We start from the raw sequence: 26,931 nt of genomic DNA on the forward strand, positions 1-26,931 counted from the left end.
AAAAGAAGTATGATTGCTAAATGCCCACCGTTATGATTGAGTTTATTTCAATCATAGTTTGCATAGTTTGTTTATTAGTCCACTACCGGGGGGGGGGGGGGGCTTATGGTTTGCGCTCTGTGCATCAATCCGTCACACTTTTCTGTTTTAATAAATGTGCCATTTTGGTCTACGCTAAACGCCCCTACCCGCCCGATCTCAAGTTAAATGTGTACGACTTCACCATACGAATGTTACCAATTATCGAAACTTAACCCCTGTCTGTAACAACAATTGTGCTCGTTCGTTGTTAATGTTTTAATTGTCAGGCAATTGATTCCCGGCATCATTATGGCATGTTGTTTTATTGGCCGACATCGTTAATTTACATTATATTGTGCGTTTAAGATCGAAGTTGTAAGATAAAGTCCTTGAACAATTAATTCATAAAAAAGTTTCATGTAATTCTTTTATTGAAATTTTACTGGTCATCTGATTGTTTTTAGTACTTACATTTTACAGGTCGCTTTTGATAATGGCACTGCGCTTTCGGTACGCGGTTATTGGCTTTTCTGTGTTCTTTACGTACCTTGATTTAGCTCTATCCTACTTTTTTATATAGACATTATTTGGTCTTTTCGACACAATTCTATAGCAACCACAGGAAGCAATATATTATTTGTCTCCAAATTTATTACACAAGTAGCTTTGATTAGTTTTAATTGGTGTAGGTTTGGAGAGATTTGGGAAGATTAATTAGTAAGTGGTGTGTAACCTATATTTGATTTTTAGTATTTTTATTGGGACATTACATATTGTCACGAGAAGAATGAAGCATTTACCAAAAAAATAGTGCCCATCACACAAACATGTTGTAAAATAATTATTTTTATGTAGACTTCGGTAATTTGGGATAGATTTGAGTAGATTTGGGAAGATTTGGGAAGATTTGGGTAATTCGTGCCGCCGTAGTGTCATTGATAGCATCTTTATGATCAAATCCTTACGTTCAATGTACGCTGTATAGTAATTTTCATCAATTTTACTAAAAAAAAACAACCTACTTTCGCTTTCGTTGTGGCACGGGAAGCCTCAGTAAGACTTGTGTGTACACAATGGGAGCATATCTGAAACAAATCACTTCATTGTCGTTTTCAGTTAAATCGTGAACGGCGCTATGTTCGGACCGTATACTTAATTTTTTAGAAAAAAAAAAATGAAAGGAAATACAAATATTGTATCATCATCTTAATCCTTTACGATCTCAAACGCTTTTTATTACTTTTTTTAAAACTATCGTAGTGCGCAATTGTAAAATAATTTAATAAATACTACAAGAAATGATTTTAATGACTTAACGAGTGTTGGTTTGTAATCAAATTTGTTTAATAATTGGCTCTTAATTAGAATCGCTTAAACGGTTGTGGTTGCATTGTTGATGACGTTAAATACACAGACTAAACGACTTATAATATTAAATTCTGATTGAGCAAATACGACGTAAACTGATCATAATTTCAACAAAAGTGATAATCTTGATACAATTTATATTTCTATGCACTTGCTAACTCGAGCATTCAGTTGTAGGTTGATTAACAAAACATTAAATAATCAGAAAAAGACTCGTTCGTTGCTTTATTAACGTGTTTATTGTCACGCAATTGATTTCCGCCATCATTGCGGCTTGCTGTTTTAATGGGCGACAGCGTTAATTGACACAATGTAGCGCTTAAGAGCGAATTTGTACGATCAAGTCCATGAAAACTGCATTAACAAACAAGTTTTTGGTTATTATTTAATTGAATTTTTTTCGTAATTTACATTATACAATGCCGGTTCGGAACTGACATTGCGCGTTCGGTACCGATACAGCGTTAATTGACATAATGTAACGCGCTTAAGATCGAATTTCTACGAAATATTCCATGAAAAATGCATATATAAACATGTTTTCATTTATTCATTAATTGAAAATTTATCTGGTCATCTGATTATTTCCATAGTTTACATTTTACAGTGCGCTTTCGGTACTGACAATGCGCTTTCGGTACCGATACCGAAAGCGCGCGCTTTCGGTAAATCTAGTAACCGCTGTACCGGCTACATAGTATAGAAGGTACGGCAGGTCAGGTAACTCCTGGGGAAAAACCCAGTTTATCAAAACAATAATTTACTTATAATTACCTAAGCGAAATAAGTTATTCACCATACGACTACTTCTTTGTACACAAAAACAAATTAAATACGCTAGTGGTTGTTTGTAAGTGTCATTTGTATAGGAAAGCGCCTCTTTCATTTGTAGTATAAAAATATCGATTTGTACCCATGCTTCTACGCCCACTATGAATTCGTGCAAATTTTATAACGCGTGCATAACCGTTCACATTGAGATTGTCACTGTTTATTCATAAGGAGAACATATCGCAAATCTGGTAAATTTTATTATTGAAATTATTGCCTTTATTAGCAAAATAATGAATAATTCACATTTGTTCCTATAGTATACATTGAGCCTCTCATGGCCCATGTGTTTCATTTTGCTAATGTTTTTTACGGCCCTCGGCATAAAGCAGTCAAACAGCCATCTGTCCCTTCAGCATTCGGTTTTCAGGAGGTTTTTTATGCAACGCTTTCAGTTGTTGAGCTAAATTTTTAGGCTAAGTTTTGGTATTAGTCTAACTACATGACCTTCACATGAATTGTGAGTTTCAGTCCAATCCATTAATTTTTGGCGAAGTTATAGGCCACAGGTACTTGAAATCTTTTTTAGTCCTTAAAAGTAAGACCAAAAAAAAATTCAACTATTGCTACCTTTGGGGGTAGGGAGCGCAGCCCCCTCCATATGTTATTTTTTTACATTTATTTATGACGTGAATTGGTGCATTATTACTCTAAAAAAAAACCGAAGCTATAAAGTCATTGATTACTACATTTTTAATCTTAGTTGTTTTAACCCTTTCATGCATTGATATGCATTATCCCGACTCTTATTGATTCCCAAAAACATCTGTATGAACCCAACTCTGTCAATTATTGCATTCTATATATAGGTTTTAACACACTATGAATTCTGTTCCTATCATCTTCTTACGTCTTAGAAGTGTATCCTTTAATTACCGTGTATTGAGAGGGTATGGAAACAAGTTAAGAGTTTTTTCATTAATGCAAATAATGCCTTAATAAACAATTTACCTTTAAAGATTTATTTAATTCTCATTTTATCCATGCCAAAACTGTTTATTTACAAAGTGACTGTGTTTAACCACGCCAAGTTTATAGCTCCATACACACACTAAAACAACATTCACTACACACATTGTTTACCTGGAATCGAGATGTCATATTTGAAAAGGAAGAGTACTCTAATGAATAGGCGTAAGGCCACCAAAACTTCGAAAATTCGATTCACTGAACATATTTATACAAACTGAAACAGTAATTTTAACTTATTTATAACTTCTTTTTACAATTTAACAAGTTTCTGTTTTATCTGTCAATCTTCTTTTGAGCAACATTGACACATTAAAGTGTCTCAAGAATTGCAGAAACCACAAATATTTGCCATTTATTCAAATAAAAATTCGGCATATATGTTAGTATTAAAAGATTTTATAAAATTAGCATCCAATCGGGACAGGGTCAATCCAATTAACATGTGTGTATTGTCATGTCACCTATTTTTGCGATGTGCACCCACAGATTGTTCCATGCAACATTTTCTGAGATTCACGAAAAAGTAAAAGAATTTTATTTAAAATAAATCAGATTCATGAAAGTGTTGTGTTTATACTACTGCAGTCGTCTGACTCACTTTGCAATGTATGGGGAAGTTTATTTAAGAGGACAGTAAAAATTGAATTGAATGGGAACACATTTGGATAATTTCAGTTGAAATATGATTTTAAAATGCAATTATACTATTATTTTTTTCTCATTTTCGCCGTGTCTGTTTTTATATTCAAGTGTAGTAATTTTAGTATAAAAAAATACCCGGGAGCGCATGTGTGTGAAATTATCACGAGAGCAGCGTTCTTAATGTCATCAAAGTGATCGTAATAAGGACAGGCTCAATATAAGGGAATCATACGATACTGTGTAAGGCTTGGGTTGCTGAAAGTGTAAAATAATGTAATTCCATTATCTCAACAGGTGAACAGGAGAATTTCAAGAGCATGGGACCTATCCCTCAGCCTGAGGAAGAACGAGATAGACCGCACCATAGCATGGATCAGGACATTGAAAATGAAGGTAATATAATTTTGGACCCTTGTAAAAGTATTGTTTCTGAAGAGGATGTATAAGTGCCAAATTGATAATACAGTTTATTTTGTTGAAAATATCTAAAATCATATTGTGACAAAATGCTAAAGCTAGTAAGGGAATTGAACAAGGGGCCGCTTGCTATAACTTAGGGTGAGTTCTCTCCTGAGGATAGAAACATTGCCGCCACACAACTTCCTGTACACAACAAAGTAGGCAAAATAGGATTTGGACCTGATGTATGTCTTAAGATAATATTTAAGCTATATTTCTCTGTGTCTGAACATCTGTCATGTGGTGATGAAAATAACAACTTTGTAATCTTTTGCATTCAGATGTAGGCTAGCAGATACTATTCAGTCAGTGAAATCTGCATATGAGTCTTGCTATGGGGAAATGGGGCTTAATGCATATGCGTAAAGTGTAGAAATGATACTTTCTGCTTTAATGGTATATTTTTAGTTTCAAGAAAGTCTCTTCTTAGCGGAAATCTAGTTTAATCAGAAAGTGTCTTTCCTTATTAGCCTGTGGGAACTGCACAGGCTAACCTGGGAAAATACTTTACACACATGCCCCATTTTCCCCAAAGTGAGACTCGCATGCTTTTACAGAGCACCCAGATGTGATAATTAACGTTGACCTCTCGGACTCTGACGATGAAGACGACCCTGACATTGGTTATTATGGTTACCAGGCTATCCCACAAGACCATGGAAACATGAGCGACCAGTCAGATGAGGCAAGTGCTATTCTCTGAGCCTCGTTCTGGGAAAACCAAGCTGAATGCATGCGCATACATAGTGTTTTTCCCAGGCCATTTTAGCGTGGCGAAAAGCCACGCCGCCCTCCCGGATCGCCACCCTGCCCTTTTCAAAGGCAAATTTCGCCACTCGCCCTTCTTTTGAAAGGCAAATTTCGCCACGCGCCCTAATCGATAACATCTTTATTGCCTTACGATCTAACTTGGTCCGCAAAATCAGTGTCCTAATTGTCTGTGACGCTCCGACTGTGCTTGATTTACTCGAGAGACGTCAACGTCTAATCGACTATATTATTTGAGCAGATTTAATCTATTACAGTGCTCAATTTATAGGTAGACTGCTCCAATTAGTCATGCATGAATAACCCCGTGTCAGTATCAATCGATAATTCCAGAGGCTATGTTATACCAAGCGCACTTTTCAGTCAGCAATGTGAACTCCTCCACGATAAAATGGTTACTTCGGAGACTTTTGATGACAAACTCGATGTTATTCTCGTAGCAATTGTGCATTGCATGCATTATTCAGTTATATCAAAACATATATTTTTACGCATAATTACATTTAAAAACACAAACAAATTAATTTTTTTATCGCTTTCGTCTTTAAGATAATTAGATCTAATTATTGAAATAATTACTGAGACGTATACTAATTTAACAAAATGCGAATCGCGTATACGATTTAACGTTGCTATGCGCACCTGTCGCTTACATCATTTGACATTTGAACAACATGGCGGACTATACAGAATTAAATTGAGACTCGGCAAAAATGGCAAATAACGTCGTAAATGATCGAATTAACGATGGAGATTGTACATTAAGAAGGAATTAATGAAATGTCTGTGATAATCAACGATGCATAAAAATGTTATAGAAAGCAACAACATTATTCATTTATTTGTAATCTACTTGGTGAATGTATGTCATGGAAACGAGTGTTTGCATATTGTTAGCGATCAATTTACTCGCAGTGTTATTTTAAACATTTGGCAAGATTATTGTTAGAAAATGGGATAAGACAAACATGGTTTCATTTATATGTTAGTGGATCTGTGTATAATCAGATTCATATGCATATATTGCTTTATTATGTTTGTCGTGCTGTACAGTTTATTGAAACAGCATGGAACTTAAATGTACATTGCAAGGTAAATATATTAATATAAATCATAGTAAGTTAAATACATCAATTACCATTAAATGTGCTTGTTTATATGTTATTTTTTCCACAACTGCTTCAGATGCGAGTACATGTTGTCCCGTAATTAAAGTATTCAGGGAACGTTTTGTCCTTTTTTGCCTAAACTGCGCGCTAAAATGCCCTTTTTGAAAGTAATGTGCCATGCCCCTTTGCCCTCCTGGGAAAAACACTAATACAGTGTCATTCCACATAAACCTAAGCAGTCTTCACAGGCTACTCAAGGTTGACAATTTCTTTTCTGCTGAGTGGATGTTTGTTTAGTAGAGAATTCCTTTAAATTAGAAAAACCATAAAAGCACAAAGTGTGGTTCCTTATTAGCTTTGCTAAATGTAGTCTGGGACGACACTACACAAATGAATTTAGCCCAGTTTTCCCAGAACAAGGCCCATATGGTTTTAATGCAAAATCTGTGCATGAAACTTTAATTGCATATATTTCAAAACAACACAAAGTAATCAGCTATCCTACAGCATACTGTATACCTGTTATATAATGGTTAAAGAAGGTCAAATTTGAAACTGTGTTTTCTATATAATATTAAAGGCTCATATTAAGTCAGTAAAAACATTATTTCAAGTAAACCTTTAAGCACATCAAGGTTATAAACATCTAACCTCTTTGAATTCATTATAGCTAGGTAACCATTTATTTGTCCACACAAGAAATGCTAAATATAGAAGACACGCTTGTTGAGTGTATATACATGTATGTTGGCATGATTCCAAGCTTGAAGTGAATCATGCAATTTAAAAATAATTTACCACAAGTGTTCATCATTCTTACATGCCAAACACATAATTTCCTACCACATAGTTCATGGCCACAATTACTTATCAAATATCAAATTTGTCCATAAAACAGCTTGTTTGGACTGCAACTGCGTCATAACTCATGCTATTTAAAAAGTATTTCAAATGTATGACCAACAAGTCTTACTACCTCAAAGGGCAAGATTACATAGGTATTATAGGTAAAAAATGGCCATAAATAGCTGACTGTAACTCTGTCATTCATCATGCAAGTTTTAAAATAACTCACCTGAAATGACCATCATAAGGTGAGGATGAGAAGGATAAGTTACACATTTGTGCTCTACCTCAAAGGTCACTCATGGAGGTCGAATTATGTCTTAAATCAGCTTGTCTAGACTGGAATTTCATCATTCATCATGAAATTTTAAAATAATCTACCAAAAATGGTCACAATTTAGGCAGTAAGTGTCATGTGTGACAACAAAACCCATAACATAAAGGTCAAGGTAACACTCAACGGTCAAAGATCAGGTTTGCTTACTGGTCAACCGTCTTATAATAGCAAATTACAATTGGTCTTTACTGTAACTTAATAATTTATAATTAAATTTCTTGAAAAAAGTAATTTACCAAAAATATTCTCAATCTGAAGAGGGTGTGCCAAAACCTAGGGCAAAGGTCACACTAAATGCCAAAGGTCAAACATATACATGGTGCAGCTAGTTAAATAATTACACAAATTAAAATTTGGACGCTGTATTTTGGGAATATTTTTCAGTATTTTAATTTTTGGCCATTAAACTATAATTGAAGTGTTTTTAGATGAATTAATGTAAAGTTTTGTAAAATGACTACCTTTATTTTGCCTAGGAGGTTGAAGATGGGCCCATGGAGCACTCAGCCCCTGAGTTCCCTACAGGTGATGAGTGTGAGCCAGGCTCTGGAGGGGACATGGGGATAGCTGGTGTATATGCAGACTTTCCATGCGTGGAAAACCTTCCAAACTACCTGCAGGTACCATAGAGCTTGGTGTGTCATTATAACCATTCTTGCAAATTCCTGTATTGAAAATGGGAATCATAATTTAACTTATACAGTTGAAACCCGATTGTTGAAATCAGTTGGTTTGAATTTCCGGTTGGCTTGAACTCTCGTTGAAGCACTGATTTTTAGCTCGGCCGTTTTCGGAGAAAACCAGAGGTATTGTCATAGCCAGCTTGTTGTCCGCCGTCTGCTGTCCACGTCGTGCTAAAACCTTGACATTGGCTCTAAAATCAAAGTGCTTCCACCTACAACTTTGAAACTTCATATGTAGCTGCACCTTGATGAGGTCTACACCCCACACCCACTTTTGGGTCACTTGGTCAAAGGTCAAGGTCACTGTGACCTCTAATATCAAACTTTAACATAGGCTCTAAAATCAAAGTGCTTCCACCTACAACTTTGAAACTTCATAAATAGATGCACCAAGACGAGTTCTACACGCCACACCCATTTTTGAGTCACTAGGTCAAGGTCACTGTGACCTCTATTATAAAACTTTAACATAGGCTCTAAAATCAAAGTGCTTCCACCTACAACTTTGAAACTTCATATGTAGATGCACCTTCATCAGTTCTACACGCCACACCCATTTTTGGGTCACTAGGTTAAGGTCACTGTGACCTCTAATATAAAACTTAAATATAGGCTCTAAAGTCAAAGTGCTTTTCTTCTGACAAGCTTTCATTTATTCAAAACTGCACCCACAGCCGAGCTTGGCACCCGCAATGCGGTGCTCTTGTTTATTGCTATATATTCATAAACATTTCTGTGGGATTGCTAGAATTTACGAGGGTCGAATGATCGGATGGCTCGAACTGTTTTCACAGTCCTGGTGACAGTTTTCGCACGTTCTGTTGTTTGTTTGGCTCGAATTTGTTGCGGGTCGCATAAAGCTGTTTATTGATAAGGAGCGCTTGATTATTTACAAGCCATAATTTGAAACATTGTTAATTGATTTTAACAAACTATAACTTTTTGTATAAAATCTTGCGTTGTGTTTGGAAATGCATTATTATTAGGGTTTGAATGGCTGCATCATACTATATACCTGTACAATGTCAACTTGATGGAATAGAAAGCGTTGCAACTTGTATCTACACAGCATCTCATAAGCAAAACACATACTGACATGATATTATTCTTTAAAGAAAAGGAAGCGAATAAATAAATACATGCAGTGCTGTTTAATATTAAGCGATGTGTATATAGGGATTATGCATGTTTTGTTTGACGTGCTGTACCCGTACATGTAACATGTTCTACATAATGACGTGCAGAAATAATATACATTTGGAATATACTATATTTTTAATTGTATGTGTAACTGTTTTAAAATATTTAGCCATAACAAAAGTAAGTATTATATTTGGTTCTTATTGGATCAAAAGCAGAAAGTATATAGGAGTTTAGGCAGTATGAATACTTTGACTGGAGATGTAAATCGATTGCAGATTAATGTTAGTAAACATAAGTGTATTATAAATCGGACGGCTCGAATTCTGGATGGCTTGAACTTTTGTTGTCGGTCTCAATGAGTTCTAGCCATCGGGTTTCAACTGTATAATTATTTTTTGCTTAAAAATTTCAAACTCTTTCATTTCATTTTAACACATATATCACTGCAATTATCCGGATGTATTTTGCTATTTAAGTGATAAAAATCATGTTTCTCTGCAGACATTAAAATGTCTTACTCATTGATTGCTATTTGATTAAAGCCTTATTCTGGGGAAACTGTTATTACTGCATGACTGCACAGGCTAAGCAGGGACAACTTTCCTTGTTATTAGAATTGTTCCTATTTAAAGGAAGTCCATCTTAACAAAAAATCCAGTATAGGCAGAAAGTATCGTCCCTGATTAGCCTGTGCAATCTGCATAGGCTAATCTTGGATGACACTTTACACACTAAGCCTGGTTTTCTCAGATAGCGGCTTTTGTTTTTAGCTCACCTAAGCACAACGTGCTCATGGTGAGCTTTTGTGATCGCTTTATGTCCGTCGTCCGTTGTGCAGCGTCAACATTTGCCTTGTTAACTCTCTAGAGGCCACATTTATTGTCCGATCTTCATGAAATTTGGTCAGAAGATGGTTTCAATGATATCTTGGATGAGTTCGAAAATGGTTACGTTTGCTTGAAAAACATGGCTGCCAAGGGGCGGGGCATTTTTCCTTATATGGCTATAGTAAAATCTTGTTAACACTCTAGAGGCCACATTTATCATCTGATCTTCATAAAACTTGGTCAGAAGATTCATCCCAATAATATCTTGGATGAGTTCAAAAATGATGCCAGTTGGTTGAAAAACATGGCCGCCAGGGGGCGGGGCATTTTTCCTTATATGGCTATAGTAAAACCTTGTTAAAACTCTAGAGGCCACATTTATTTTCCAATCGTCATGAAACTTGCTCATAAGATTTGTCCCACTGATATCTTGGATGAGGTCAAAAATGGTAACCTTTGCTTGAAAAACATGGCTGCCAAGGGGCGGGGCATTTTTCCTTATATGGCTATAGTAAAATCTTGTTAACACTCTAGAGGCCACATTTATTGTCCAATCTTCATGAAACTTGGTCAAAAGATTTATCCCAATAATATCTTGGACGAGTTCGAAAATGATGCAGGTTGGTTTAAAAACATGGCCGCAAGGGGGGGCGGGTCATTTTTCCTTATATGGCTATATATAGTAAAACCTTGTTAACACTCTAGAGGCCCCATTTATTGTCCAATCTTGATGAAATATGATCAAAAGATTTGTCTTAATGATATCTTGGATGAGTTCGAAAATGGTTACGTTTGCTTGAAAAACATGGCCGCCAAGGGGCGGAGCATTTTTCCTTAAATGGCTGTATAAGGCTATAGTTAAATCTTGTTAACACTCTAGAGGCCACATTTATAGTCCGATCTTTATGAAACTTGGTCAGAAGATTCATCCCAATAATATCTTGGAGGAGTTCAAAAATGATGCTGGTTGGTTAAAAAACATGGCCACCACGGGGGCGGGGCTATTTTCCTTATACGGCTATAGTAAAACCTTGTTAACACTCTAGAGGTCACAATTATTTTCCGATCATCATGAAACTTGGTCAGAAGATTTGTCCCAATGATATCTTGGATGAGTTCGAAAATGGTATTGGTTGCTTTAAAAACATGGCCACCAGGGGGTGGGGCATTTTTCCTGATATGGCTATAGTAAAACCTTGTTAACACTCTAGAGGCCACATTTATTTTCCGATCTTCGTGAAACTTGGTCAGAAGATTTGTCCCAATAATATCTTGTTATCTCAGGTGAGCGACTTTGGGCCTTTCAGGCCCTCTTATTATATGACTTGTGGGGTGACAGAAAGCCTCATGTGATTTTTTAGGCTCCAGATGTACCCAGATCTGAAAGGCATGATCTGTTGTGGAATCAACCCCGACCATTGGATGTTACCATGGATACAGGTAGGGCTGGAGATATCATTGTTGTTGTGTTTTTATGCTCCCCCCAAAAAATTTGTCTGTCCGTGCACAATTTTTGTCCGGGCTATTTCTCAGCAACTTATGACTGGAATTCATTGAAACTTTATGGGAAGCTTCACTACCAAGAGGAGAAGTGCATATTATCAGCGGGTTCTGGTCGGATGATTTTTCACAGAGTTATTGCCCTTTGAAATTTTCCATTAACTGTACATAAAGTGCAATTCTTGTCCGGGCTATTTCTCAGCAACTAATGACCGGAATTCAATGAAACTTTATGGGAAGCTTCACTACCAAGAGGAGATGTGCATATTATCAGCGGATTATGGTCGGATGATTTTTCACAGAGTTCTGGCCCTTTGAAATTTTCCATTAACTGTACATATAGTGCAATTCTTGTCTGGGCTATTTCTCAGCAACTAATGACCGGAATTCAATGAAACTTTATGGGAAGCTTCACTACCAAGAGGAGATGTGCATATTATCAGCGGGTTCTGGTCGGATGATTTTTCACAGAGTAATGGCCCTTTGAAATTTTCCATTAACTGTACATATAGTGCAATTCTTGTCCGGGCTATTTCTCAGCAACTAATGACCGCAATTCAATGAAACTTTATGGGAAGCTTCACTACCAAGAGGAGATGCATATTATCAGCGGGTTCTGGTCGGTTGATTTTTCACAGAGTTATGGCCCTTTGAAATTTTCCTTTAACTGTACATATAGTGCAATTCTTGTCCGGGCAATTTCTCAGCAATTAATGACCGCAATTCAATGAAACTTTATGTAAAGCTTCACTACCAAGAGGAGATGTGCATATTATCAGCGGGTTCTGGTCTGCGATTTTTCACAGAGTTATGGCCCTTTGAAATTTTCCATTAACTACATATAGTGCAATTCTTGTCCGGGCTATTTCTCAGCAACTTATGGCCACAATTCAATGAAACTTGTTGGGAAGCTTCACTACCAAGAGGAGATGTGCACATTATCAGCGGGTTCTGGTCGGATGATTTTTCACAGAGTTATGGCCCTTTGAAATTTTCCATAAACTGTACATAAAGTGCAATTCTTGTCCGGGCTATTTCTCAGCAACTAATGACCGCAATTCAATGAAACTTTATGGGAAGCTTCACTACCAAGAGGAGATGTGCATATTATCAGCGGGTTCTGGTCGGATGATTTTTCACAGAGTTATGGCCCTTTGAAATTTTCCATTAACTGTACATATAGTGCAATTCTTGTCTGGGCTATTTCTCAGCAACTAATGACCGGAATTCAATGAAACTTTATGGGAAGCTTCACTACCAAGAGGAGATGTGCATATTATCAGCCGGTTCTGGTCGGATGATTTTTCACAGAGTTATGGTCCTTTGAAATTTTCTATCAAAAAATTATTGTCCCCCCAACTACTGTGCCCTCTATACTTTTCCTTTTATCTGAATATAAAGTGCAATATTGTGACCAAAAAAAAATTTGGGGAGCATCACCTTTCTCCGACGGTTTCTTGTTTTTAACCTTTTTGGGAAAGGGGCCAGAGCCTTTTGGATGGGAAATAAATTCAGGTAAAGGTTTGCATGCAAGATAAAATTCAGGGTAAGTCTTACATGCCCCAAGTACAGATCAAAGAAGTACCAATGCTGCAGATATTTTTAGCTCACCTGAGCATGGTGAGCTTTTGTGATCGCTTTTTGTCCGTCGTCCGTTGTGCGTTTTGCGGCGTCAACATTTGCCTTCTTAACTCTCTAAAGGCCACATTTATTGTCCAATCTTCATGAAATTTAGTCAGAAGATTGGTTTCAATGATATCTTGGATGGGTTTGAAAATGGTTACGTTTGCTTGAAAAACATGGCTGCCAAGGGGCGGGGCATTTTTCCATATGGCTAAATATGGCTATAGTAAAATCTTGTTAACACTCTAGAGGCAACATTTATTGTTTGATCTTCATAAAACTCGGTCAGAAGATTCAACCCAATAAAATCTTGGAAGAGTTCGAAAATGATGCCAGTTGGTTGAAAAACATGGCCGCAAGGGGGCGGGGCATTTTTCCTTATATGGCTATAGTAAAACCTTGTTTACACTCTAGAGGTCACATTTATTTTCCGATCTTCAATAAACTTGCTCAGAAGATTTGTCCCACTGATATCTTGGATGAGTTAAAAAATGGTAACATTCGCTTGAAAAACATGGCTGCCAAGGAGCGGGGCATTTTTCCTTATATGGCTATATATGGCTATAGTTAAATCTTGTTAACACTCTAGAGGCCACATTTATTGTCCAATCTTCATGAAATTTGGTCAGAAGATTGATCCCAATAATATCTTGGATGAGTTCGAAAATGATGCCGGTTGGTTGAAAAACATGGCCGCCAGGGGGCGGGGCATTTTTCCTTATATGGCTATAGTAAAACCTTGTTAACACTCTAGAGGCCACATTTATAGTCCAATCTTGATGAAATATGGTCAGAAAATTTGTCTTCATGATATCTTATATGAGTTTGAAAATGGTGACGTTTGCTTGAAAAACATGGCCGCCAAGGGGCGGGGCATTTTTCCTTATATGGCTATATAAGGCTATAGTAAAATCTTGTTAAAAATCTAGAGGCCACATTTATAGTCCGATCTTCATGAAACTCGGTCAGAAGATTCATCCCAATAATATCTTGGACGAATTCAAAAATGATGCTGGTTGGTTAAAAAACATGGCCGCCAGGGGGCGGGGCATTTTTCCTAGTATGGCTATAGTAAAACCTTGTTAACACTCTAGAGGTCACAATTATTTTCCGATCAACATGAAACTTGGTCAGAAGATTTGTCCCAATGATATCTTGGATGAGTTCGAAAATGGTATTGGTTGCTTTAAAAACATGGCCACCAGGGGCGGGGCATTTTTCCTTATATGACTATATACAATGTATGGCTTTAGTAAAACGTTGTTAACACTCTAGAGGCCACATTTATAGTCAAATATTCATGAAATTTGGTCAGAAGATTGGTCTCAATGGTATCTTGGATGAGTTACAAAATAATTATGTTTGCTTGAAAAAAATTGCTTCCAAGGGGCGGGGCATTTTTACTTATATGGCTATAGTAAAATCTTGTTTCACTCTAGAGGCCACATTTTCTGTCCGATCTTCATGAAACTTGGTCAGAAGATTTTTCCCGATAATATCTTGGACGAGTTCAAAAATGATGCCAGTTGGTTGAAAAACATGGCTGCCAGGGGGCGGGGCATTTTTCCTTATATGGCTATAGTAAAACCTTGTAAACATTCTAGAGGCCACATTTATTTTCCGATATTTGTGAAACTTGGTCAGAAGATTTGTCCCAATAATATCTTGTTATCTCAGGTGAGCGACTTTGGGCCTTTCAGGCCCTCTTGTTATTGAAACTGCCATGTGAGCAGAATTATCATGCCGGGTCATTGACAAAAAATTGTTGACCTTGACACGCCATTTAGCAGAATTATGCCCTCTTAAGAGATGAGCAGGCTGCATTTTTTTCTGTTTCCATTAACTTCAGTTGCCACGGAGATGTACTGCTGAAATGTTTGAGTATGCTGGTTTCAAGCGGATCTAGCTTTTGGTTGCACTTGGGCCCAGTTGGGTTAAGGTCAAGTTTACAAAAAATAGTAAACACATTTTTCTCAATAATTAAGTTTGGATTGAGGTATTTAAATTTTACTTTGTGTGCAGGCTGCATACTTCTATACCTAGCCACGATGTTATTTGGGGCCAGTTGGCAATTATGATCGTGTTTTTTGCGGTAATTTTGTGTGACTGTGGCTTACTGTTATGGGTCTGTATGAAAGTATTGAGCTTAAATATTCTTTACCTGATATGGGGCAGCTCTTGTTAATGCAACCTTTTCCAATTTGCATTATATGAGCAACCTTTTTCATTCAATATTTGTACAGGTCACATGGAGAAGATCAAGTCAGTGATGTCAGGATTCCAGCTACCATCCTCCAGCATTCCAGACTGGGCCAGGTCCATTTCTGACGATCAGTGGCAGTTCCAGGTTGTGAACAGACTTGTGAAAGCAGAAACCAATCCAGGGAATGAGGTTTCAAGTTCAATTGGAACCAGTCAAGAACTTGCTGTGTCACCAGATAAAGGAACCAGTTTGAAACATTCAAATTCTGAAGAAGGAGAACCAGTCTAGTATTTATGCAAGCTATGCTTATTCTCTGTGATAAAGGCTGTTCTGTTTATTTCAAAACCAGAAATGTGTTTGTTTTAGAACTTAAGTTATTTGCAGGGAAATGTGGTAAGATTTGGCAAAACTTAAGTCATTAAATTAATAAGACCAGGGGCTATTCGTCTCTATGTTTACAATATCTTGTTTAGGTCTGATGCTGTATCCATGAAAAAAACAAAACTTATAAAAAATTGGAATTGGTTATAAACCTTTTTAGTTCCTCTATGACTTTTTTGTTATAAAAACAGCCACTTAAAAAGGTACATGTAGTAGTTTAATGGTATCCGGACAAACGGCACCGGGACAATCGGCACCCAGTGTTTTTTTTTCATACGCGGACAGTCGGCACCCTGTAAATTTGTTGACCCGGACAAACGGCACCGGATTAAATGTGACGATATAGCCCGTCAGCACCTTGTTGAACTAATTATGTTATCAAACCAAGTCCAAGTCCAAAATGTTATTGCATAAACATAATAGAATGTTACAGCACAATAAATAATAGTGACATAATACAAGTGTGGATTGATTAACGTTATCTGCTAATTTGTTGAATAACACCTAAACAATTTACAAATATCAAAGACAATTGAGCTGAAAAGAATTAACAGTTCAAAAGAGTTAGTTAAAATGTGGTAACTGACTAATTATCTGCAACTCATCTTATTACCAGTTGTTTATAAAAAATATATACTATATTCGATATTTTACCGAGCGGAACTGTCTTTTTATTATGCTCCCCCAAATTTATTTTGGGGGGAGCATATAGTCGCCGCTTCGTCTGTCCGTGTGTGTCTGTCTGTCTGTCTGTCCGTCCGTGCACAATTTTTGTCCTGGCTATTTTTCAGCAACTAAAGACTGGAATTCAATGAAACTTTATGGGAAGCTTCACTACCAAGAGGAGATGTGCATATTATCAGCGGGTTCTGGCCGGATGATTTTTCACATAGTTATGGCCCTTTGAAATTTTCCATAAAAAAATTATTGTCCTCCCAACTACTGTGCCCTCAAGACGTTTCCTTTTATCTGAATATAAAGTGCAATATTGTGACAAAAAAAACCTTTGGGGATCATCACCCGTCTCCGACGGTTTCTTGTTAAGATCGGATTTAGTGTTTGTGTGTCGTATGAATAGATATCGCTGCAGGAAATTAAAATGATCCGTTGTGAAGGAAAGTACATTGACATTAAATGCATTATTTTTCTCTTTCTGCAATATTGTGTCAGTATGTTGATGCTCCTTTAACAAATATAAGTGTACTTGAAGTGAAAACACCAAAAATAAACAACCAGTGCTCACGCTGATGCCAGACATTAACGACAATGGCGATTATTTTATTAACTGGCTATTATTTCTTAAAATTGACAAGAAAAAATGGCGATTATTTTATCTGACGACATAAACAAAAGTTTGCCTCTACAAGTTTTCCGGAGAGTGCAAAACGCGTGCAAATCGGGCCATCAAGCAGGAAATTTGGTATCGAGATTACTGTTTTCACACTCGACCCTGTGTATTGTCATACACGCGTCAATTAACTTGTGCGACATTGTTGCCTAGAGCGTTTTTCTCAATCAGTGTCCGGCAGAAGTGATAAATTTTGGAAAATTTCTTTAATCTCCCCGTGCTTTACCAATTATCGGTAACTGTTAGATCTTCATAATTTTTTGGCAAATTATTATTTAATCGTCATTAATGAAAATCGCTGCGAATATTGTCAACTGGTTTTGTTTTCACGCTGTTTGTTTTCTGCAATTTCTGATTGCGGTGAACATTGCTTGATGAAATAATTATTTAATCGCTATCAACAAATTATCCCCGTAATTACCGCTATTCGTCGTCACAATTTACAAATACGTTTTGTTTCACCGTTTTTTATTCCGAATTTGCTAATTTTGTTAATGAAAGTTAAACCGTCGTCGCTTGTTTTAATCAATTACAAGCGTGAATCGATTTAAAATTAAAACCGGTGCATCCGATGTATTACTTCCAGCACGGCCGATCAACCTCACCATTACACAAACAAAATATATATACATGTATACAATATATAATTTGAAAACACCACAATACACGGAGATGGTACTTTTATCAGGGCTACAGATAAGATTTCATGTCAATTAGTTTTCACTACAAGCTTTTTGAAGCAATTAGTTTTTTTCCCTCAAAACTTTTTGTCAATTAGTTTTTTACAATTTAATGAAAACTTACCTATATTTCAGGGCAAGATGAGCTCTTTAATTTACAGGTAGCCTTGGTATTGATAATTCTCAGCCAATTCTTGTTCCAGTCATTAATTCACAATTTTAAATGTTTTAAATGATTGATTGTAACTGTAAATTGTTTATTGAAAAATGGAAGATGAGTCATTTTATTTTAACAATCCTGCCGTTCAGTCTGAGAGCACACTCTTTTAGCTCTGGTTTTGAAATCCTGGACTAGTCTACCCTTTCTGCTTTTTTTCTTGCTAAGCCGCAGCTGAACTGATTTTTGTGGATTAAATGATGATATGTCACACTTGGTCATTGCAATGAATATCAATGTGTCAAGATTTTCTGGCTTTAAAGACCCTCTGCACTTGTTCTTTATACGGTTTTGGGTACTAAAGCTTCTCTCACACTCCACACTGGTAATTGAGAAGCAAAGAGCTATGATGCATAACATAACAAATTCTGTCAAGTCTTCATGCATCAAGATGACCCTTTTACACAGATTCTGCAGTGAATAGTTTTTGTATGAGCCCTGTAGCATGCCCTTCATACTTGGCCAATGTTTTTAAGTTTCTCTTTGTCTAACAATTTGTGCACCACTTTGGTTTCTATATCAATTCCTTCCAAAAGATTGCCATGGTATATTTGTGCATCTTAATCTTCTCCATAGAGGAAGCCAACTTTCTCCAAAGCATCTAGTGACTCTGTCTCACTGGACACAGTTACTACCAAAGGTTCCAATAACAAGCTCAAATCTTTAAATATTTCACTGTCCTCTTTCGGAAATCTGTGCCTGATGTTCTTCTGCAACTTTTCTACATACCTTGTTCTCAATGATGAAAAATCATGGTTAATGTTTTCTGAATATCTTAAAAGTTTTTCTTCATCTAGATAAGCCACTGTCTTGGAATCTTCCTGTTTTAACTCAATGCACCGTTTCATAGCTTTCAAATTATCACTATCATTGGATTCCAAGTGTTTAAGTTGACCTAGTGTGCCATCAAGAAAGGGTTGTATCTGACTAAAACAAAGATTTTGTTGCTGTAGCTGCTGGCTGAAAACAGCCACACACTCGTGCACATCTAGCATCAGAGCAACAAGCAACACAGTTTTATAATCTGAAAAGTACTTCGAGAGACCTTTTGCTGTTGAAGATTCACTGGCGAAGCTCGTGAGTGTAGCTAGGAGGGAGCTGTACGATTCATATACTGCCTTAACTGCATTTCTTAAACCTAACCATCTTATACTATAAGGTTCTTTTATAGTTAATTCTGGTTCTGTCAACACTGCATGCAGATCTGGCAGGCGTTCCATTCGGATACTTGAGTTACTCATAAAGTGGTACAATGCACCAAACTTCTCTTTAAACTTTTCAAGAACTTCATCTTTCTTAATTGAGTCAATCACAGCCAGATTCAACCTGTGTGCAATACAATGAGTTTGTAACATAAATGGTGAATATTTCGATCTAAGCTGCACACCAACACCTGCCTTTCTGCCAGTCATTACAGAGGCACCGTCTGTAGCTAGAGACACAATCTTACCAAGGTCAAGACCTAATCCCTCTAGACAACTTATTACTTCTTGTACTATGGTGTAGGCCTTACCATCTTTAATGTGAATGTTTCCTAAAAATTTTGTCACAATTTCCCCATTATTGACATACCTGACACAGATGGATAAGTGTTTCTGTACTGTAAGGTCAGTACTTTCATCCAGCATAACTGAGTACACATCAGAGGTTATAAGTTCTGCTACCAGATCTCTTTGAAATACAGTCTTGATGCATCCTTGAATTTCTGACACTGTATCCCAGCTTAGATTTTTATATTTAATGTCAGTCCCATTCAATCTCTGGAGTTCAAGTAGACTATTAACTTTCCACAAGGGCAGTTCCTCGCATGCAGCATAATAAACAGTGCGAAACAATTTTATATCATCATCTTCCACTTTTTCATTGGTAGCAACAGGCATTTCTTCAATACAAGAGGCCGAAGCTTCTGCTCTGGAAGTTAACATTTTTTTCTCGGCAACCCTGTGTTCAGTACAATTATTGTGCTTGACTATCGTGTCCTTTTGAATATTGCATGATCCAGCCCTAGCCCATACTGTCGTAACATTACCTTTCATACAAAAGTTGCACTTAAAGCGCATTTCCAATCCCTCGCCTTCAACAACGAGCCAGTGAAAGTCAGTTTTCCACGATGCTATTTGTTTTGATGAGACAGAATCGCCGCGGTGTTTTGCGACGACTGCGTCTAAGGTTTTCACCACCTCCACTATCAAATCATGAATAATACTTTTGACAACATCTCTTCCCGATGGTTCGGACCGCGAAACAAACTTCAATATACTCGGCGCGCACGTCGTTGCTGAACTTTTACTAACCCGGCCGCGCTTAGCAGCCGACATTTTTCACGTTGTATTTACCGTAAGTAACTTGTTTATATAGACACCGGCCGGAAACGGTGTCAACTATTACGGCCGCACTAAAATTACTTCGACACCGGTTTAAGGCAGGAGTTGGCCGCTTCAGTAGTCGGAACAAAGAGTAGATCGATGTTTATAAACTTGCATTTATGTCGGCAATAATAACGCGGTACGAAAGGAAACAGTATAATTAAAACGATCATGAATTGATTGAAATTCGTTTTTCCTCCTTCACGTTTTCTGCCAAATACAAATCGTAATAACGATAAAACGATCCTTATCTGTAGCCCTGTTTTATCACAATGTCCGTCAGGCATTATTTATATTGACGTTTTTGTACTTGACCGTAGTCGATCCCAAAATTAAAATCTCTATATTGTTGGTTTTCAACCGATTTCAACCGGATTTTCAGTGATAACCTCAAAAGAAACACAATTTCTTACGATTCTGTGACTGTCCATATATAAAGCTATAACCGGGGACTTTAAATAGGGTGCCGTTTGTCCGAGTTTACAATTAAATCCGGTGCCGATTTTCCAGGTCGACAAATTTACAGGGTGCCGACTGTCGGCGTATGCAAAAAACACTGGGTGCCGATTATCCGGGTGCCGTTTGTCCTACAATCTAGTTTAATATTGTGCAATATTTTGTATGTATGAATTCACATATTTTCTGTCAGGTGTAATACATGTTTTGGGAAATAATTACAATGTTAACCAGTAACTTGAGATTACTCATACTCGCTTTAACTTGTTTATTTTGATTATTAAAATTAAAATGTAAGATATTATATGCCCTCATTGAGTGGGAGCCATTAAGCATTGCATTAGTCTGTCTGTTCCTATGTTATTACGTCCCAAAGATTTTGTTTTGAACTGCTCTTTTCCTACTGGTGTATCTTGCCTAAACTTTTAGTAAAATGGCCTAAATGTGTAGATGATCTAAAACAAATTTAGTTAAGATTACGTTTATTACTTAATTATGCGCCCCCCCCCCCCCTCCCCTCCCCCTTCCAAGAAAAGGGGGTATATTGTTTTGCTGGATGTCGGTCTGTCGGTATACCAGTTTGTTTCCAATCAATAACTTGTGAACAGATTGACCAATTGACTTGATTCCTCCCATGTGCATTGTCATTTGCCAGTAGATGACCCCTATTGAAATTGGGGACCCTAGGTCAAAGGTCACTGTCACACTAAGATTGAATATTGTTTCCGATCAATAACTCGTCAACTGATTCACCGATTGGCTTGCTTCAATTTGCATTTGCCTTTTCCAGTGGATGACCCATATTGAAATTGGGGTCACTAGCTCAAAGGTCACTATCATACTAAGAGTGAAAATTGTTTCTGATCAATAACTTCCGTGTGCATTGGCCTTGCACAGTAGATGACCCGTATGGAAATTGGGGTCATTAGCTCAAAGCTCAAGGTCACTGTCACAATTAGTGTTAAATTGTTAAATCGGTTTCCGTTCCATATGTCATCAAAGGATTTAGTGATGGGCCTCATACTTTGCAGATGCATTGACCTTGAACAGTACCGGTACATAAATAATTGAAATTTAGGTCAATGATCAAAGTTTCTGTGACATTTAATGTGATAATTTGTGAGCAGATTGACTGATCCTATGTCAAGGCCCTGTTGTTGTGTTGTTGTTTTTTGTTTGTTTGTTTTTTTTTTGGGGGGGGGGGGCGTCTGTCTCCTACCAAGAGCTCTTGTTTTAATAAAGTTTATGACATGGATATCTTTGGTCAGTTGAAATCTGTGTAAGAACCCTGGTCATTAGATAACAACTACTAGTAAATCAATATAATAAGCATTTTTCTGTTATCATTAATTTTGGTGACTGCCTTTGGCTGTTGGAGTCTCTTTTGTTTTTAGCTCACCTAAGCACAAAGTGCTGAAGGTGAGCTCTTGTGATCTTCCTATGTCCGGTATTGGTGGTCTTTCGATGTTTGGTGTGTGTCACCAACTTTTAGCTCATTACCAATCTATAGGCCACATCTTTCACCCAGTTGTGGTCAAATTTTAGAATGTTCAATATCTACGTTGAGTTTGTATCTGGCCCATATGCATTCAAAAACTAGATAACCTAAACCATGTAAAATCTTATTACCCTCTAGAGGTAAAATTTATAAATCAGTCTTGATGAAATAAAAATTATGTCACTAGGTCGATTCTTAGACAAATCATGTTTCCTCTCAAGATGCAACAGTCGTGGATCAATCCTGATGCAAACTTGCCAGAATGTTTATCTTGACAATATCTTGGCTGAGTTTTAACTAGAGTCATGTGCGTCCTAATACTATCACAAAAGGTCCAGAATTTATTGCATAAAAATTATACAATGTCGAAGCACAATTAATAATATGACATGGAGAAAATCATGGTGACATGATATTTCTTTCCTGAAGTTCTTGTTATGAATCGGGCTTCAAAGATTGATAAGGTGTGGTCTATTTTCCTTGGGCCGTTCCCCTGGATGCTTGGCAGTATGCAAAATCTGGCTTCATGTCATCATGTTTCTCCAGCACTGTGTGAATAATGTCTGATATGGCTTTAGTACATTCCTTAGGGTCAGCTGATATGGGTTCTGGCACACCATAAAATACAAGGTTGTGGCTCATGGAATTTGTCTCTAGGCCGAGAAGTTTGTCTTCCATCTTCTTCTCCAGTGTCCCTATGAAGCGATACTTTTCTTCTCAATTCATGCAGGATTTTTTTAGCTGTTTGATCTTGTTGCTGACATTTGAGAGGCTTTCAGAGTGTTCATCAATCTTTTAGCCCAGAAATTGCTAACATGTCTTTGTGTGTTGCACTTGGCTGTCTATGTCTTTAACCTTTATTTGCAAGTCTGATACCTTAGCGGCATTGGAGTTTATTGTCTGTTCAATATGATCGATCGACTTCATTATGTGTTAGATAATGTTTATTTCTGACAAGATTTCAGTTGTCCATGGTGATTGTGTAGCGTCCCATCAAGGTGGCCAAAAATTTGTAACGATCTGTCCCTTATATATATAGTAACGGCTAGCTTACCGGATGAATCGTACAGAATGGTTATAATGAAAATAAAATTTAAACAATTAACAATTACGACTAGATTCTTTGCCCTGGGTCCATCTAAATAGGTTTTATTTGCATTAAAAGTGACGCAAAAATATCCGTTTTGTCCGTATTATATGTCTGTTCTAAAATGGATTTACGACAATGGTTTACGACAATCAATTTCCAGATTTGGGGTTACAAGCCACCAAGAAAACAGTTAAATGACTGGCAGTATTTTCGCTACATTACCCACGCCTCCCGGAATAAGCGTCCCGCATGTATATAAACACACTGTTTTTTACTATCCTAACCATTTATTACTTTCAATACAACGATGTGATTCAACCAACATGTATGATAAAACTAAACAAAATATATATATACCCTTGCTTCCTGCAAAATAAAATCACAAAACTAACATTCGTATACTACAGTGCCGCTTGCATGTACAAAATTAAATACACTATCAATCATATGATTCTCAACTGTTTAGGTGTTCAGTTCAACGAGCAAACACCGCTCCTAATAGAGATATGAAAATAAACAACAACAATGTGAACAATAAACATAAAAAACAACATGAGAACGTTTCCATAACGGTGTCTTCAACAAACAATGTTTTGTTACTCCTTCCTAATGTGAAACGACACTGTTCAGTCCCTTTCTATTTGTATATCGATATGCTTAGGTCTTATTTCCCCATCGTGCACTATATCCCCCAGGTTGAACTTCATTTCGCCCATTTGGCTACTTGCTGAACACAGAAGTGTGGACTCAAACATGACCTGATTCTCTTCCTCCACGGAAACATTCTGTTGCTCCCAATCATCCCACATTTCCGTACATACGGCTATCCGTATTGATTTCCTCTTATATAATGGCCTAGCCTCTCCTTCAGCTCTTCTGACACCAGGCAGCTGGGGATTTGTTGTTTTTCTAACAACCCTGCCTTCTAGCAGTGGGTCTGCGCTTTCCGCTTCACATTTTTCGTGAATTTCTTCATCACTGTCTGACTCTCCTAATTCAATTTCTGATTGTTTATCCCAACTGTCATCTACTTCATCCCTGGCTGCACTAGACTCACAACTCTTCAGAGTCCCGTCTTCTCCCTTTCCATGTATGTTCTTCATATGTTTCTTCAAATACTCCTTCTTCTTGAACTCTTTACCACACGTGTCACAGGGCAGCTTTTCATTGATCCCGTCAGATTTGACCACATGTTTTTATGCCCCCGGATCGAATGATCGGGGGTATATTGTTTTTGGCCTGTCTGTCTGTCATTGTGTGTGTGTGTCTGAGTTTCTGTCCCAAAACTTTAACTTTGGTCATAACTTTTGCAATATTGAAGATAGCAACTTGATATTTGGCATGCATGTGTATCTCATGGAGCTGCACATTTTGATTGAAAGTCATGTGTAAATCTTAAAATAACCTTGTTTTAACTTTAGAGGCCACATTTATTACTCAAATGTGATGAAACTTGGTCACATTGTTTATCTTGACAATATTTAAGTGGAGTTTAAATCTGTGCCATGTGCATACAAAAACTAGGTCACCAGGTCAAACCTCAAAGAAACCATTTAGCCACTTGAGAAGCATTATTTTTATGCCCCCGGTAGGGTGGCATAAGCATTTGAACTGTCCGTCCCTCCGGTCGAAAACTTTAACATTTGCCATAACTTTTTCAATATTGAAGATAGCAACTTGATATTTGGCATGCATGTGTATCGCATTGAGCTGCGCATTTTGAGTGGTGAAAGGTCAAGGTCATCCTTTAAGGCCAAAGGTCAAAAAAACAAATCCAAGGGAATTAACAAGCTTTAAAGGGAGATAATTTATATTTATCATTTGGCAGGTACAGATCATTTTACAAGGGAAGTAATTTTTTTTGAAGGGATATAATCAAAAACAAAAATAAATAAAAGCGGCGCAGTAGGGGGCATTGTGTTTCTGACAAACACATCTCTTGTTACTTTATCTTTATGAAACTTGGTAAGAATGTTGATTTGTACAATATTTAGGCCAAGTGTGCATTGGTCACTTCAGTCCAAAGACCAAGAAACCTGATCACAAAAACCTTGATTCTACTACAGGATCCACATTTGTGGCTCAATCTTGATGAAATTTGGTTAGAATTTTTGTGTGGCTCAATCTTGATGAAATTTGGATAGAATTTTTTTGTGGCTCAATCTTGATGAAATTTGGTTAGAATTTTTTTTTTACAATACCAAGGCCAACTTAAGTGTGTCCAAAACTAGGTCACCAGGTCAAGTTTTGACTATTAGTTTAGTCAGATGAGAGCCATCATGGCCTTCTTGGTTTTCTTTACCTATTTCCCCAATAATATGTAAATATGCATTTTCTGGTCATTTTGGTTGGGGGAAGTCTCAAGTCCCACATATGGAGGAAGAACAGCGTGTGGAAACAGAATTGTGGGATTATTTTCATGAGATGTTATTCAAAGCGAAATGAAATGTCCAGGTGTAAGATTCATTTTGGGAGAATGCATGAATTTAAAGAAATTTATTGAGGGATGTAGCCTTCATAAGAAAATGCCTCATTAGATGGAGCCTTTATTCAGCTACATCAATAGAATACAAAAAGTTATTAATTTTATTTTAGTCATCATCTTGATATATTACAAAATGATAAAACGAGTAACCTCTACTTAACAGAAAATAATGAGTGACAGTTGAATTAAATTAAACTTCAAATGCAGATACACTATATACTTAGAATCAAATGGTAAAATGAAACATTTTCAAAACATACCTTTAACACAGTTTGCAGATTGTACCACTTTTAGTGGTTCCACCGCTGGATCTCCAGCAAGAAGTTCCTCCATCAAGCCGTAGTAACGCCATGTCACTTGTCCACGACGACTCTTGGCCATCTTTTTTCTGTTATCCTTGTACCTAGAATTTAATTTCAGTAACAGTGATATTACTTGATTCATATACATATGAATAATATATCTCATCATAAAAACATAAATTGATCGCCAGCATTTTTAGCTTGACTATTATATATGAAATATATTTAGTGGAGCTATCCTACTCACCCCAGCGTCGGACTAAGCGTTAGCGTTAGCGTGCAAATATTAAAGTTTGCGTACTAACCCAAATATTTCCCATGTCCTTTGACATATTGCTTTTATATTTTGCATACTTCTTTACCAACATGACCCCAATCTATAAACAAGAGCAGACAAAGCATTTTGACAGAATTATGGCCCCTTTTATACTTAAAATAAATGTTAAAGTTTGCGTACTACCCCAAATATTTCCTATGTCCTTTGACATATTGCTTTTATATTTTGCATACTTCTTTACCATCATGACCCCAATCTATAAACAAGAGCAGACAACTGTATCAAGCATTTTGACAGAATTATGGCCCCTTTTATACTTAAAATATGCATATTATTGATAAATCTATGTTAAAGTTTGCATACCACCTCAAATATTTTCTATGTCCTTTGACATATTGCTTTCATATTTTGCATACTTCTTTACCAACATGATCCCAATCTATAAACAAGAGCAGACAACTGTATCAAGCATTTTGACAGAATTATGGCCCCTGTTATA

The 26,931-nt window shown here is 36.9% G+C and overlaps 1 protein-coding gene across 1 annotated transcript; it reads left to right on the plus strand.

The window, feature by feature from the left end:
* Positions 1-2,079: 2,079 nt before the first annotated feature.
* On the plus strand, positions 2,080-21,017 carry LOC127875169 (male-enhanced antigen 1-like). Its single transcript, XM_052420027.1, has 6 exons — positions 2,080-2,104; positions 4,129-4,227; positions 4,851-4,978; positions 7,830-7,973; positions 11,368-11,446; positions 15,373-21,017. Exons 2-6 carry the CDS (start codon positions 4,152-4,154, stop codon positions 15,618-15,620), a joined length of 675 nt encoding a protein of 224 aa, XP_052275987.1. The 5' UTR covers positions 2,080-2,104; positions 4,129-4,151; the 3' UTR covers positions 15,621-21,017.
* Positions 21,018-26,931: the final 5,914 nt, after the last annotated feature.

Source organism: Dreissena polymorpha, chromosome 3 (assembly GCF_020536995.1).
Source record: "Dreissena polymorpha isolate Duluth1 chromosome 3, UMN_Dpol_1.0, whole genome shotgun sequence".
Classification (NCBI taxonomy): Eukaryota; Metazoa; Mollusca; class Bivalvia; order Myida; family Dreissenidae; genus Dreissena; species Dreissena polymorpha.

Coding starts and splice junctions, on each gene's coding strand:
- LOC127875169 (XM_052420027.1), top strand. CDS start 4,152: ATGGGACCTATCCCTCAGCCTGAGGAAGAACGAGATAGACCGCACCAT. Junction 4,228..4,850: donor TCAGGACATTGAAAATGAAG/GTAATATAATTT, acceptor ATGCTTTTACAG/AGCACCCAGATGTGATAATT. Junction 11,447..15,372: donor GGATGTTACCATGGATACAG/GTAGGGCTGGAG, acceptor ATATTTGTACAG/GTCACATGGAGAAGATCAAG.